We start from the raw sequence: 15,408 nt of genomic DNA, 5'->3' as shown, positions 1-15,408 counted from the left end.
ATACTTCTAATAGTCTAAAACTGCAAAAGCCGCGAGTGTGACAGTGAGAGAAATATTTTGTTTAAGGAAAGAAACTATGTTATGATGCACCTACGTTTACTCCGTATCCTGTCCTTCGATCACTGCCGTCTATTTTTGGCAACAAATTTTGATGATTTAATTGTACGGCTGATTTTGTGTTTTTAAAGTATGCTTAAAAGGGTTTGTTAATTAATTGCTATATTAAGAGATGTTGACCGTGAGTGCATCAAATGATAATGTTTTATTTTACGAATTATGACTTTCAAATAATTAAAAGTCAGTGTGCTGATTAACTACACTGTAAATTAAAGTATAAATATTGCAAAATTAAACATTTTTTTACATATTAAAACTTGATATTACATGCGTTGCTTATGAATATTTACTTTTTTAATTATTTTTAAATAATTATATGTTGAATGTAGAGTGAGTTGCGTATTGAACAAATAATTGATACACATTAACCGCAATGTGTATTAACATGTAAAGTCTGTCCATATGCAAAATATAATAAATTAATATCGTGTTTAAAATAAAAATATTTCAATGTATTTATCAAATAAATCCATTTAGAGTTCCGGTCAATAATTCTAACACATGATATGAATTTATTGAAAAATTTAAATAGCTCAAATAATGAATTTTCTCAAAATAAACGTATATTATATATAAATGTGATAATTTTATGTTAATTCCTATCAATTAGTAAAAATGAGAAAAAAATGATAATTATAGCACTCTTGTGTTTTTCATTTTCCTCTAATCTCTCGATTTATAACTCCCATTATACTAAAAAATAAAACCAAAAAAAAGAAAAAAAAAACTATTCGGTGAAATTTTATTTTGATGTGCTTTTGGGCTTACATCAAAGAAAAATTAGTATTGAGCCAGGCTGCCCAACATGCTCGGTCTTGTTTGAGCTACGCCCAGACAGAGAATGGATTGGCTCGGAACTTCTGATGATTATTTAATTATTTTTGTATTATAATAAAATATATAGTAATAATCCTATTTTTTATTAAACAATGACAAAAATAAATACGAAAATATAGATTTTTTAATATATAATATAAAAGTTCGATTGTGTAATTAAATAAGTTTCTAAATTGCTCTCTCAAACATGACCCATGAAAACTTTTTAAGTTTATATAGCATTGTGAATTTTTCATATTTAATTTTTGTTTCGTATTGTTGAATTTCATTTCGATATGTTACTTTACAGCTACAATAATATCTCACGATTAAGTTTAAGATATGAACCAAAAATTTAATATAAAGAAAATCACCGATGAATAAAGCCTCAAAGACATACCATCGATCGATTAATAACAAATAATAATAATAGAAAAGACAAGTGCTTTTGTGATATCTTTGATGCAAGCATGAGTGTAGTCTCGTGTAAAAAGTAAAATTAGATAAAAGGTAATAAATTTAAAGTTGATCAGTTTTCTTGAAGGCTTATTTCCTTTAAAGCAGTTATGAATTTCATTATCTTTTCATTATAACCATTTTCATCTTAGAAAAAGGAGAGAATAGATATATAAAATTCAAAAACCGTATAAATTCTATTAAACATATGAATTTAATTTATTTATTAAATACATATCAGCCATAGTTTCTAACTTTTTTATTATATAATTTTTTAAAAAAATTAAAATTTATTAGATTATAATCAAACAAATAAAACATATTCCTAACAAATCATCATAAGAAAAGTTCTAATATCGAAGAGTGGAATAACATAAAACACATAGTCATCGACTGTATCAAAACCCTTGTTAGCCATGCAATCGGCTAATGCATTTTCTTCTCTAAAAATATGTTGCGTTTTAACTTATCATTAATTTTGAAGTTCTAATTGGTTAGATCTTTATCTTTGTAAAGTAACTTCATTTTAATGTTTGGGTTATATAATAATTCAGAAAATATTCTGATGATATATAACATAGTTTACACCGTGAATATTTTATCAATATCAAAAGGATTTGATAAAGAAGAATAAAAAGAAATCATTTTAAAAAAGTTAAAGAATTAAATGAATAATTTAGAGATAAGAAATTAAAATAAATTGAAATAAGAAAATAAGAATCATAAATGTAACTTCCTTGCGACATACCAATGAACTTGGTTATAATATTCGGAGATTTTTGACGTGGCAAATAACTAGTGGTTAATTTTTCAGTCACAATCTGGATAATTAATGCAACCGTGTCCGCTGCGGTTGGGGAACTCCTTGTTGTCAAGGGCCATCCATGACCCACGTTTGCTCTCATAAATATCATTATTATGCTCCAGCAAACCGAACTAATCATTAACTGATATCACGTACCCGAAATTTGCTCGGTGTTGAATCTCCGAGCAGAGGCCCCAATTTAACTCCAACCATGGAATCGGAAGTGGTAAAGGAGCCACTGGCCATCCATTTTTTCGAGTCAATTATGGCTTAGCTGTTGGAAAACGGCACCACATGCAAAATATGAAATCTGAAACGTAATATTCTCTATTTCTCTTTGAATATGAAACACGTGGATTCTTTTTTTTTTTAATCAAATACTTATTTATTTAACCAATTTGTATGTTGAAAGTAAATTTCATCACTATATATAAATATATTTGTGCTCAATATACTAAGTATTATTTTATATTTATTATTCCTATATAAATGCGATGTAAATCTATTTCATAAAGAATTTGCGATTAGTTGATGGAGGATCGACGAGGTAGTTTCTTCAGACAGACTTCTTCTTTATAATTAAAGTTGCTGACAAGGGCGGACTTATCTTAGTAGCGGTGTAAATGACACCACTCATTTACAAAAAATATTTGTTTGTTATACTATTTGTTTAAAGTTTTATATAGATAATAATACAAATGAATCTAATAATTTTTTTTACAATTTTGTAAAGAATGGGATTACAAAATAATTTATATATTAACATTTAAATATTACATGAAAAGAAAAAATAATTTCCTTCTTTATTATAAAAATCAAAACTTAAATTTTTTTTTTCAAAAATTCAAATCCTACTATTAAGATCCACATTAATGCTTCCTCTTTTCGATCCTTGATTATGTTTTTCACTTTTTCAAAACAATGCATCTAAATTTTAATTGTAAATAATTTTCAACTCAAATTAAATTTTTGGTGATATTATCACGCACCGTTTTTAAAATATGAAAAATTATCGTGAATAATTATAGTTATGGACATTTTTAAAAATAACCCTTATGGATAAGATATTTTCAAAAATAACTCTCTTTATAATTTTAACTATTTTTAGTCAAGTTTGACAAAATTACCCTTAATAAAATAGCAAGCCATATGCAAAAACATGTTACACGCCAAAGTTAGGGTATTACACGTATGTACAAAAAACATGTGACACGTCATGGTTAGGTTATTACATGCCACATACAAAAACACATGACACGTTATAGTTAGATTCTTGTACGTCATGTATAAAAACATATAATATACCATGGTTAGGTTGTTACATGCCATGTATAAAAATATGTTACACATCATATACAAAAACATGTTACACGTTATGGTTAGGTTGTTATACTCTATGGTTAGGTTGTTACACGTTATGTACAAAAACATGTGACACGTCATGGTTAGGTTATTACACGCCATATTGAGAAAAAAAATTGTTGTTATACGCCATATTGAAAAAATATTATTTTTACACGCCATATTCAAAAACATTTTGTTACACTTTAATACTTAAAATGTTGTTGTTACTTACGAATCAAAACTTCAAATATTCTCAACTCTTTTCATTTCTTTTTGCTTTTTTTTTGAATAATTTGACATCGATTAAAGTGTTTCTAACATATTTTCATAATCAAAACACAAATTTTTTTTATCTAAAACACCTATTTCGACTCAAAATAGAAAAAAAAATTTATTTGAAAACCTAAATTTATAAATTTCAAAATTTTGAATTTATTGATGTCTAGTTCCCGTAATTGATCCAATTAAAAACTATTTTAAATATCTGTGATTACTTTTACCATTTTAGTTTTATCCAAAATACCTAAAAATCAAATTTTGAAATAGTCATCCACCTAATCACATCAAAACCATCATTTGGTGTCTTGAAAGTGCAGAAAAGAGAAATCTGAAAATGTAAGAGAGTGAAATCGAAACATAGCAGACGAATGCCAAAGAGAGAAATAGATAAAATTAAAAAGAGTGGGATGATGAGAGAGAGAGAAATCGGAAGCATAAATGATGAGAAATTATGATGAATTGTTTAATTTATTTGAAATAATTTCAAATGTATTTTTGTCAAGTTATGATTAAATATGACTAAAAATAATTAAATTTATTTTGATAATTATTTTTAAAATGTCAAAGTTATTCTTCATAATTTCCTCTTATAGTTATCTTATTAAATGAATGTATTAAATTTATATATTTTTTAATTTAATGTTAAATTTCTAATTTATAAATTTTAACATGTTTATATTTTTTAATTATTATTATTATTATTATAATACATTCAAAAATATTTCTGAGTTCGCCCCTAGTTGCTGATAATGAATTTATCGTACAGTTCTTTTGTGTTTCAGGTGTTCTATCAAGGGTTGTTTGGAGGTCTTTCTTTCTCTTGCAACCGTTGATGGTTTTTATTTTTGATTGACCTGCTCCTTGGGGATTGTTTGTTTCTTCTACCAGTTTTGGTAGCCTTGTGTTTCTTTCTCTTATATTTTTAAATTTTTTTCTACTTTTCAAAAAATAATGTATTTATCCTACATGTGTGATTAACACAATTCATCAGAAAAAGCGTGAACTTTCAATCTTGAATACTGCTCGTGGAAAGTCTCAACATTCAACAACCGTAATTAATAATCTTAAATTTTGTGGACACTTAAATTATTATTTGACTTCAGTTAAAGATATCTATAATGTTAGTTAAAATGATAAAATATCGTTTTAATAATTTTTTCATTTAATTAAAAAGAAATAAATGTTTTAATTAAATTTTTTTATAACTATATGTCTATTTGACTATATCACCTTTTGGGTCATATTAATTAAAAGGGAAGAGACACGTGTTCATTAATTCAATGCTACGTACAACTTTTATCATATATATTATTTATTTACTCATACTCTAATTTAATATTTACTGTTTTTACGTGTATGACACGTTTGTTTCGTGAAACTAATTATTTTGGATTTAAATTGGCAATGTACAGTTGCACCTTGATTATGATTACATATTTGCAATTGCCCCGAGCTACAACTGCAAGAATTTACACCCTGGCTTGAAGCTTTAAGCTTGTGACCTGTTGGCAATGCATGGGTAGGTGGCCACAACGCCAACCTCATGTTTCATATAGAAAAGAATAAATGGCTTATCACTTTCAGTATATATAAATTTGAAAGGCTCTGCCAAATCATTCATAATATAATTTATCTGGTATGTAGAAATTAGAATATTATACAGATTAATTATATATATACTCAGAGAATTAAATGGCTTATATTTTACCAACCTTTTTCTTTTTCTTTTTTGTGCTGAACCCAAAGTTTCAATGACTATATGATTTTCAATTAATTACAACTCGACTCATGACGAAGATTAACATTCATTGTATACTAAAAGATTTCGTATGGATTTATTTTTCTTCTGAGAAAGTCCCAAACATGGACATATAAAACATTTTTTTATATATATTTCTGAAGTAAAAAAAATTTGGTTAAAATTGAAGTTGAAAATGAACAAACATGGATATATATATATATAAACATTTTTGTTTTGTATTAAAAAAAAATCTATAATTTTATATAAAAAAGTTTGGGGCTTTTAGACAATGTCACGTAAACAAATCAAAAGAAGTGATAAGTTTTTCACATAAAGTCATTAAAAGAGAATTGTTATGAAGTTTGCAAGGTCAGCACTTGCGTGAAGCCACCTAAGTAAGAGCTTTAGGCCTCTAATTTGAGGAGGCCTTATCATTTTATAATATAATTAATTATATTATAAATAAAAAATAATTAATAAAATTATTTATTTTCTCATTTCTTTAATAATGTACTTAATAAATTTTAATTTTCTATCACTTTTTAATGTTTAGAATACTATATTATTTCTAATCAACTAACGGTCATATGTATTTAATCATCTTCAATAATTATTTTTTTCTCATTTATTTCTCTTATCTCCAATCAACATATTTAATAATTTTTAACAACTTTTTTTTCTATATATAAAACCAATTATTTCTTTTTTAATGTATAATATCTATTTTTGAATTTTTCTTTTCTTATTTGCTCTTTCTTCCTTATTCCTTTAACTTTAATTTTCCTTAAAAAAATACACAAGAAATCTGTTATGTTATTATTTTCATAACATATTTTCATTTGCGGTTTGCAATAAGCATTCAACAATTATGTATTATTGTTCTAATATTTACAGATTTTTTTACTTTAATTTAGAATTTATATTATATTGTTATATTATTTTTATTTTACTTGATAATTGATTTATTTGATTGTTGATTTTGTATTAACCATTTAAAAAATATAAAAAATTTACATCTCAAAAAGTTAAAAGAATAAAAATTTAATAAATTTTTTAATTTTAATAAAAGAATACCTCATTGAATATTTTGTTTTAAATTTTTAAACTTATTGAGCCACCCAGTTTGATCTTAGACAAGTTGCATCACTGGTAGTTTGTATGGATGATAAGTCACAATTAACAAAACTTGGTAGATCATATTTTTATTCGACTTGGCAATTCGTGTTTTTGTGCTTAAACGTGTCAGACACGATTAGACACGAAACACGTTAAGGTTAAATACGAACACGACACGTTTAATATTCGTGTTTTAAATTTGAAATACATACAGGTATGCGTTTAATACATATGTAACATGACACGACACGACACGATTAACACGTTTTATACATTTATTAAACATGTCAATATACGATACGACACGATTAATAACACGTTTAACACGTTTAACATGATTAAATAAAAATATTTATAATTAAATATAATTTTATTATTTAAATTTAAAATTTAAAATTATAAAAATAATTATAACAAAAAAATAATAATAATAACATCAAATATAATAAAATTTAATATAAATAACATACATAAAATTCATTATCATATATAAAGTTCAAATACACATTAAATAATTATTAAAAATTATTTATATAAGGTTAAAATAGTTTTTAACTACTAATGTTTAATAGATTAATAAACGTGTCATGTATACACGTTTAAATACGATAACACGATTAAATAAACGTGTTTGCCGTGTCTGACACGTTAAGACACGAAACACATTAAGGATAAACTCAAAATCTGTTTAATTCGTGTCTTCTCGTGTCGTGTTAACGTGTCGTGTTCAAAATTGTCAGGTCTAATTTTTATTAAAGTTAACAAGAAAACAAATATTAGTGTTAGTAAGTGCTGTACGCATACTGGTATACATCGCATGTTGTCATTTAATTAATGCTGTAACTCCCACCTGTCACTCCAGAGCTCCTTAAAAGCAAATCCATTGGCTTCTGGTTTCTGCGGCCGATGCTATCCTCCTGTTATTTGGATAACAATTATTTCTGTTTGGAATAAGATTCTCTTCTCTATTGCCTTTGTCCATTCAATGGTGTCAGCAGCCCTGGAAAGCCCAGTTTCGGGCCGAAGGCTCTCATCCGTGGTGCCTGCCGAAGTAACAGGCGACAACAAGGACTTTGAGCTCTCGAACATGGACTTGGCGATGAAGCTCCATTACATCAAGGGTGTTTATTTCTTCCAAAGCGAAGCAGTCCAGGGGGTGTCGGCCAGTGACTTGAAAGAACCAATGTTTCGATGGTTGGAATTCTACTTCACTACCTCGGGGAGGATTCGGAGATCCTCCGGAACAGGCAGGCCGTTTATTAAATGCAACGATGCTGGCGTCCGAATTGTTGAAGCTCACTGTGATAGCAAGACTATTGATGAATGGCTGGCAACCAGTGACCATTCTCTTGATCATTTGCTTTCACATGATCAAGTCCTTGGTCCTGATCTGGGATTCTCCCCTTTGGTTTTTCTACAGGTATATTTCTTACTCCACTCTTTCTGATCACTGCTTCTTAATGTGATACAGATTGTTAGAGAAACACGAATAAATAATGATCTTAACTAACTATTGCCACACAAGGTAAGTCTAGGTAGTTTCAAAGCAGGTTCTACTTTCTATTTTCCTTTATACTCCAAATTCCATTGATAGCGAGAGTTATAAGATCAAGCCGTTTGGAAATCCTCCATGCAAACTGGAGTTCATCGTATTAGAGAAAAAAAATTCTTACAGAGGCCATAGCTTCTGTAAACATGGAGATCAATAGAGTTTCAAGTTTTAACCCTCACAGCTAGCATTTTTACTTCGTAAAGTCCCTCAATAATCAATACCTATATATATAGCAGCTAGGAACGCCAAGTACATGCTTTTAATTAGAGCCCAATATTATTGAACAAATTCATAAATATTCAAGCTTTTAATAAATTCATAATTACGTGATTTGAATTAATTGGACTGCACAACAGCTATAAATAATGTGACCTAACTTTTTTACTTTTATTTAGAAAGGAGGGGTTTGGAATCAAACTTTTTAAATAAAGAGATACGTGTACCTATTGATCCAAATATTAAGATGTATAACATAATTTAATTCCTGAATTATGCTTTATATTTTTTTTTATTTTGTAAGCTACCATGACAAGAATAGAAAAACTAGGACAGCAGCATACTTAGCTTGTTCAATAGAGATTATAATAGTTACTTTATAATTAAGTATCTTACTTTACTCAATCCGATTAAGTAAGATTAAACTTACCTTATAATCATGTTTGAATAGAGTTTTAATTGTAAAGCTACAATCCGTTATAATTAATGTAATACTTTCAAAATGTCGTTAATTATCTAACTATAGTTTTAAAACTTTAATTTTGTTTATGAATTAATTTTAATTTATTAATATAATTTCTATTAATAATATATATAATAATTTAAAATTTTATTTCATTCAAAAATTTAAAAATAATGTCTAAAATATTTAAATATAAATTCATAAAATAATATTAAAATTTAATTAAATATTTATAAAATTCAAATACTTTATCAAAAAATATGTTGGAAGTAATATACATAAGAAATAGCATATACTTACCCATTAACATCCTTATTGGTCAGATTGCCATCTACTTCTCATATGTCCGCCAACTGAAAGAAAGATAAGCTTGGATACGGATTTGAGCTTGTTGGATAGAGCTGGCAGAGCAGGATTAGGATAGAGGTAGGGAGAAAAGACAAAAATAAACATAGAATGGGGGCGGCATGATGGCATAAGCATCGATTACATGGATGTAGAAATTACTTTCACAAGAGGAATGAAAATTGTAGGAGAAGGGAAACTTCATTTATGATTCAACGATTTTAATGGCTGCCCTTTGAATGTCCTGCTGACATGGTGTGCCCCACGATTTAGGAAATTCTAATGATAGGGTAGTTTAATTCCTTGGGAAGAAGGAAGAAGGAAGAAGGCTCACTTAAAAAGGTATATGCATATAAAATAGAATTCCTAAATGAGTGATGGAAGATGTTCTTTATAATATTTATACCCAAGGTCAGCTTTTAAGTAAAGGTTTTTGCATCTCATAATTTTATAATAATATAATTAATTATATTAAAAATTTTAAAAAATTAATATAATTAATAAAATATTTACATAACGTAATATATTTAATAAATATTTATTTTCTCTTACTTTTCAAATTCTTATTATTTTTAATTAAGAAGAAGTAAAAATCAAGATAATTATTAAAATGATACATTCTCTCATTTTTTTAATTATATGTTTAATAAATCTTAACTTTTTATCATTTCTCAATTTTTACAATGCTTTCTTTTATTCTCAATCAACTAATGATAATATGTATCTACTGATATCTGATAACTATTTTTTTTATATATAAAATTAATTATTTTTTTTCAATTTATAATATCTACAATTATTCTTTCCTCACTTTCTTTCTTCTTTAATTTTAATAAAAAGGGTCTCATTTTCTTAATTAAAAAAAAAACTTCATTTGAATACTTAGTTTTATTCTTTTGAGGTTATTGAGCCACCCCTAATTATACCAAATAATATTTTCACTTAATATATTATAAATATTTATATTAATTATCAAATACTGTTTATAAAAGGAAACATATATATATTACAAAACCATATAAAAATTTCATGAGGTGGTGGTAGGGATGCATGTACGTCGGGTTTTTTGAACTAAATACGGAAAGTTGGAAACTATCGAGGCAGTTTCGTTCTGGAAGGGCAGTGAGTCAGTTCAGTTTGGTACTAAAACCGGTGAAATGGCAATGCCAAATCTTGCGGTAGGTTCGGTACCAAATAAAGAGGTGGTGGACCAAAGCCTCTGTCCACAATCGACAATCAAAGTAAATGAATTAAATGAGATAATAAAGGAGGAAGAGGAAGATGCGCTCGTGTTGGAAGAATAAGAAGGGACGGTGCCGGGGAAAGGGGAAAAGTTCTAACATAAAGAAACTTTGTAGAGATATATGAAGAGAAATTTCCCTTTAGTAGTTTCGTATTAATGTTAGTGAATGAGATTGTAACCGCGCTTTGGTTAACGTGCCCAAGGGGAAGTCTCCATGTTGAGCCAAGAAAATTAAATGCAACCATTACTCCTGATTCTTGGGAAAAGTTCAAGGGGGCAAGACAGTGAATTGGCAAGAATGATTGGATAAGTTTGCATTGATTACCAATTTCTTTTACTTTTCCTCTTGTGTTCATAAGACGCCAATAACAAATCAATGCAACTACTATTACTCATGAGTCAGGAATTGAGAAAGAATGCTAAATAAGTCTGCATTTATCCCTTGGAGATTTGTTGCTTTTCCTCCTGTTAATGCGTTATATATTGTCTGTAAATTACATGTTTATCACCCCATTTACGAGTCAATTTAAAAGATGGAGAAATTTTTAAAAGGAAATACTGATAAGTTTAATTAGGTAAAGAAATCTAAGTGTTTCTTTTAAGATATTTAGACTTTTTAAGTAATTTCAAATTCGTTGATTTTCCTCTCTTTTTTTTCCTTTGTGTGAGACACATCTAACTGATTTTTCCGATCAGTTGACCTGGTTCAGGTCTGGGGGCGTATCCATAGGGCTAAGCTGGGCTCATGTATTAGGAGATGCATTTTCAGCTTCAGCCTTCATCAATTTGTGGGGACAGATCATGGCTGGACAAGTTCCACCAAAGTCTCTCCAGGTCCACAATCCTGAGAACTCAGAACTCCCAACTTCTATCTGCAGAAAACCCTTTTCCTTGAAGAAGGTTGACCCTGTTGGTGACTGCTGGCTAACTGCCAATAACCACAACATGCAAACTTACTCTTTTCATGTCACTGAGAAACAACTTCACCACATAGTTTCAACTACTCGTGATCCAGGCCAAACAGATAGTATCTCTCATTTCGAAATCCTTTCTTCTATAATATGGCATTCATTATCGAAACTTAGAGAAGATATGGGGCCAAGGATTGTTACAATTTGTTCAAATAATTCCCTCATCAGAGAAAATGAAATGCCAACTAACGGTATGATTTTTAGCACAGTGGAAGCAGATTTCTGTGTCTCCAAGGGCGAAATAACTGAACTGGCGAAGTTGATTGCTGAAAAGAGGATGCCTGAGAATGGTCTGGTTGAAGAATTATTAAGAGATGAAGCAAGATCAGATTTTATAGTATATGGAGCAAATTTGACATTTGTAGACTTGGAAGAAGCAAATCTTTACGGACTAGAACTCAAGGGGAAGAGACCAATGTTTGTAAATTATACAATAAATGGAGTTGGTGATGAGGGAACTGTTCTGATTCTCCCCGGCCCAGAAAACGAAGGTGGCAGTGGGAAGATCGTGACCATGACCCTGCCTGAAGATCAACTTGCAAAGCTGAAGAATATACTTGGACATGACTGGAATATTGCTAAGCCAACTTAAAATTTCAGATTTGGTTTGCAGAAAGTGTTAACTTTTGGGTTATAATAATGGAAGATGCATGGTCTGTGTGGTAGAACTAAGATATTTCTTGTATGTTTGTAACCAGATAAATTGATGTTTCCATTTCGATGAATTGTGAATAATCAAATCAGTCACCAATCACCATTGTCTTTAGAAAATCCGGAGTTGTGAGCTCAATAGGGAAAAGTGTTTTGTGGTGCAACTTTTCGTTCCATTTTCCTTCACCCTGATAATGCTCTTGAAAGGGATAGTTAATTAACCAATTAATTAATCCACCTTATATACCAAAGCTGATGACAAAATAGCCTATGACGCAAAGTAATTTTGGCAGTAAGTACAGGCACCGCTGCCAAATTTGCTGATCAATGCCGTCTCAGAAAGTGTTTAATATCATGAAGACGACGTTTTCTGAGCATTGCATTGGCATGCCGCATGCATTTCTTCAGATCAACAACCCGAGGCTAGGTTATTAAAAAACAAAAAGGGCAGTGACGGTATCAAAAATAATTTAAAACTGAATCAGTAAATCCTCCAATATTAAAAAGAGAAGTAAAAAAAAAAAGAAAAGAAAAGAAAAGAAGAATGATTAAGCAATTTGCTCCAAAGTATTAACATTCCTTATTTTTGATTATTTGGGTAATATATGAGGTAGTTAATGGATTAATACTCTCACTCCAAAATGATACCTTTTCTTTTCAAACATTTTTAGTATTTAAAATAATTTTGATTATTTAAAAAATTAAAATTGTTATATTCTTCATATTCACTTTAAAATTAATTTTTATATGAACCAAAAAACATTTTGTTTTCAGTATTATAAGTTTTTTTATTTAATTTAACGAAATTTAAAATTTATTTAATTCTAATATTTTTTATGTTTACTTGTCTAGATTAATTGGAGATTTTTCCTAGCCCGTATATTAAGAAAAATAAATTTTGACCAAACATTAGTTTGATTAATGATAATTTAATTTTTGAGGAGAAAAGAATGTAATTTTCTAGCTAATTGGGACAATTGCACTTTCGCAAAACTTGTCGGGTCAATACTCGGATCTTGTGGTCCAATTGACTGCAACGATGGGCTTCAGTGTTATGATGACTTGTACCAAATTGAATCCAAAATAGATTTTTATTTTTTATTTTTTTGTCTAATTTAAGGAAGTCACCTTCATGTTGTACTACTATTATGAATCAATGATTAGCTTTCAGTCTTCATGATTTGATAAGCTTTCAATTTTCATGATTTGAAAAGCTTACTAACTTAGTCTAAAAATCCAGTTTTTCTTTAAAATGTCAACCCCTTTGATGCTTAGTCCTTATTTTATTTAATTTCTGAAATTTTATCATAAGAATCAAATTAGTTCAATTAAACATTGCCATTGAAGATATAATAAACAATCAGATTAATAGATTAATATTATTATAGCATCTGATTTCTTTGAGACGTAATCTTGATGTTGCTTTCGTGTTTTAATCTTGATTTATGAAAAAAAAAAAGATCGTAAGGTAGAAGGTCATTTCAAGATTGTTCCTTTCTTTTTGTTATGTTGGGAAAGAAATTTTGAGGTTTTAATCAAAGTAAAGGTTACATATCTACTAGTAAATTATAGTTTTTTCTAATTCTAAAAGTATATATAATTAACATTTGACTAATGATATGAAATAGAGGATAATGAAAGTCATTTGAAGTAATTTTAATAGTAGATTAATTATAATAATAATAATAAATAAATAATAGCTCGAATTTAGTTCTAGAGACAAGAGTGAAGTTAGATTTAAATTTTTGAGTAATTTTTTAAAATTTAAATTTTTTGGAAATTATTTTTTAAAATTTAAATAATAATACTTATTGTTTATACAAAAAATAAGATGAGAAAGTAGATTTATAATATGTTTTCTTTTCTAAAACTTAACTCGATAAGAAAAATTATAAACGTTTTATAATTAATATTTGGCTAATGATATAAACCAAATAATAGTGAAAAACGTTAAGTAACTTCAGGGTTAGATAAATCACAGTAAAGATGAGTCAATAATAAGTTGAATTTAATTCAAGTGATAAGAGTGGCGCAAGATTTAAAATTTTGAGTAAACTTTTTAAATTTAAATATCAATATTTATCGTTTAATATAAAAAATTATATGAGAAATTAGATTTATAACGTATTTCTTGTTTGGAAAACTTAGCTAAAAATTATAAAAGTTGTCTAATTAACATTTGATTAATGATGTAAAATATAGAACAATGAAAGTCCCGTCTTAAGTAATTTCAAAGGTAGATAAACTATAATAAGAACGAATAAATAGCAACTTGAATTTAATTCAAATGATAAGAGTGACAATGAAAAAACGAATAATGTTATTTATTATTATATAAAAAATAAGATGAAAAAGACAATGAAAGTTGTCTCAAGTAATTTTGATTTGTAAAAAAGATTATGGTAAAATTGAAAAAAAAAAGTAACTTGCATTTAATTCAAATGATAAGAGTGTTAAATAATTTTTAAATTTAAATAATAATATTTATTAGTCATATAAAAAATAAAATAAAAAATATATTTATAAAGTGTTTTTCTTTTAAAACTTAACTCTATAAGAAAAAAAAACATAGAAGTTGTCTAATTTGAAAACTTTACGTCCTAAATACTACATAAATTAATTCTAATTGTCGGGACAACAACTTCCATCCAACTTGTTGCTTCTTTTTTGGCTATAGAGTTTTAGCCTTGACCTTGAGCTTCTGTCAATTGATTTATTTTTTGCCAAATATTTATTGGACTTTATAATTTTAAATACGACACATTAATATGATACAAGAAGAGACGTGATTAAATAGATTTAGGTTTTGTTTTAATGTATTTAGTATCTAATCGTGTTTGATACGTTTAAAATATATTTAATTAATCATGTCATCATATTTAAATGTCCATACGATATATGTTTATTAACTTGTTAAAAATTAATAATCAAAAACTATTTTAATCTCATTTAAATAATTTTAGTTTGGGTGTTTAAAATTGTTCATAGTTGATAATATAGTTAATAATATATATTTAATTATAGATGAAAATTATAAATGATTTTAAATATTATTAGTATTTTAAGGGTAGATATTAAGGAGATATTTTATCATATTTCATGATAATGAATTTTATGTATTTATGTTAAATATTATTATATTTGATGTTATTATTATTTTATTTTATTATAATTATTTTTATAATTATTGATTTTAAATTTAAATAATAAAATTATATTCAATTATAAATATTTTTTATTTAATTATGTTAAACTTATTATTAATCACGCCTATAGTATATTGACATATTTAA

At 27.3% G+C, this 15,408-nt stretch overlaps 1 protein-coding gene across 1 annotated transcript; it reads left to right on the top strand.

Moving 5' to 3' along the window:
* The first annotated feature begins 7,507 nt into the window (after positions 1-7,507).
* CER2 (HXXXD-type acyl-transferase family protein) lies at positions 7,508-12,235 on the top strand. The gene is made up of 2 exons (XM_007018176.3): positions 7,508-8,094; positions 11,190-12,235. The coding sequence occupies exons 1-2, from the start codon at positions 7,660-7,662 to the stop codon at positions 12,054-12,056; spliced, it is 1,302 nt and encodes a 433-aa protein (XP_007018238.2). The 5' UTR covers positions 7,508-7,659; the 3' UTR covers positions 12,057-12,235.
* The last annotated feature ends 3,173 nt before the right edge of the window (positions 12,236-15,408 follow it).

The sequence above is a fragment of the Theobroma cacao genome, chromosome 8, assembly GCF_053813885.1.
Source record: "Theobroma cacao isolate CCN51 chromosome 8, ASM5381388v1, whole genome shotgun sequence".
Taxonomy (NCBI): Eukaryota; Viridiplantae; Streptophyta; class Magnoliopsida; order Malvales; family Malvaceae; genus Theobroma; species Theobroma cacao.
This window is presented reverse-complemented; position numbering and strand designations above follow the sequence as displayed.

Bases quoted from the DNA above. Each gene is read 5' to 3' on its own strand.
- CER2 (XM_007018176.3), top strand. From the start codon at position 7,660: ATGGTGTCAGCAGCCCTGGAAAGCCCAGTTTCGGGCCGAAGGCTCTCA. The intron at 8,095-11,189 runs GTATATTTCTTA...TTTTCCGATCAG, and splicing joins CCCCTTTGGTTTTTCTACAG to TTGACCTGGTTCAGGTCTGG.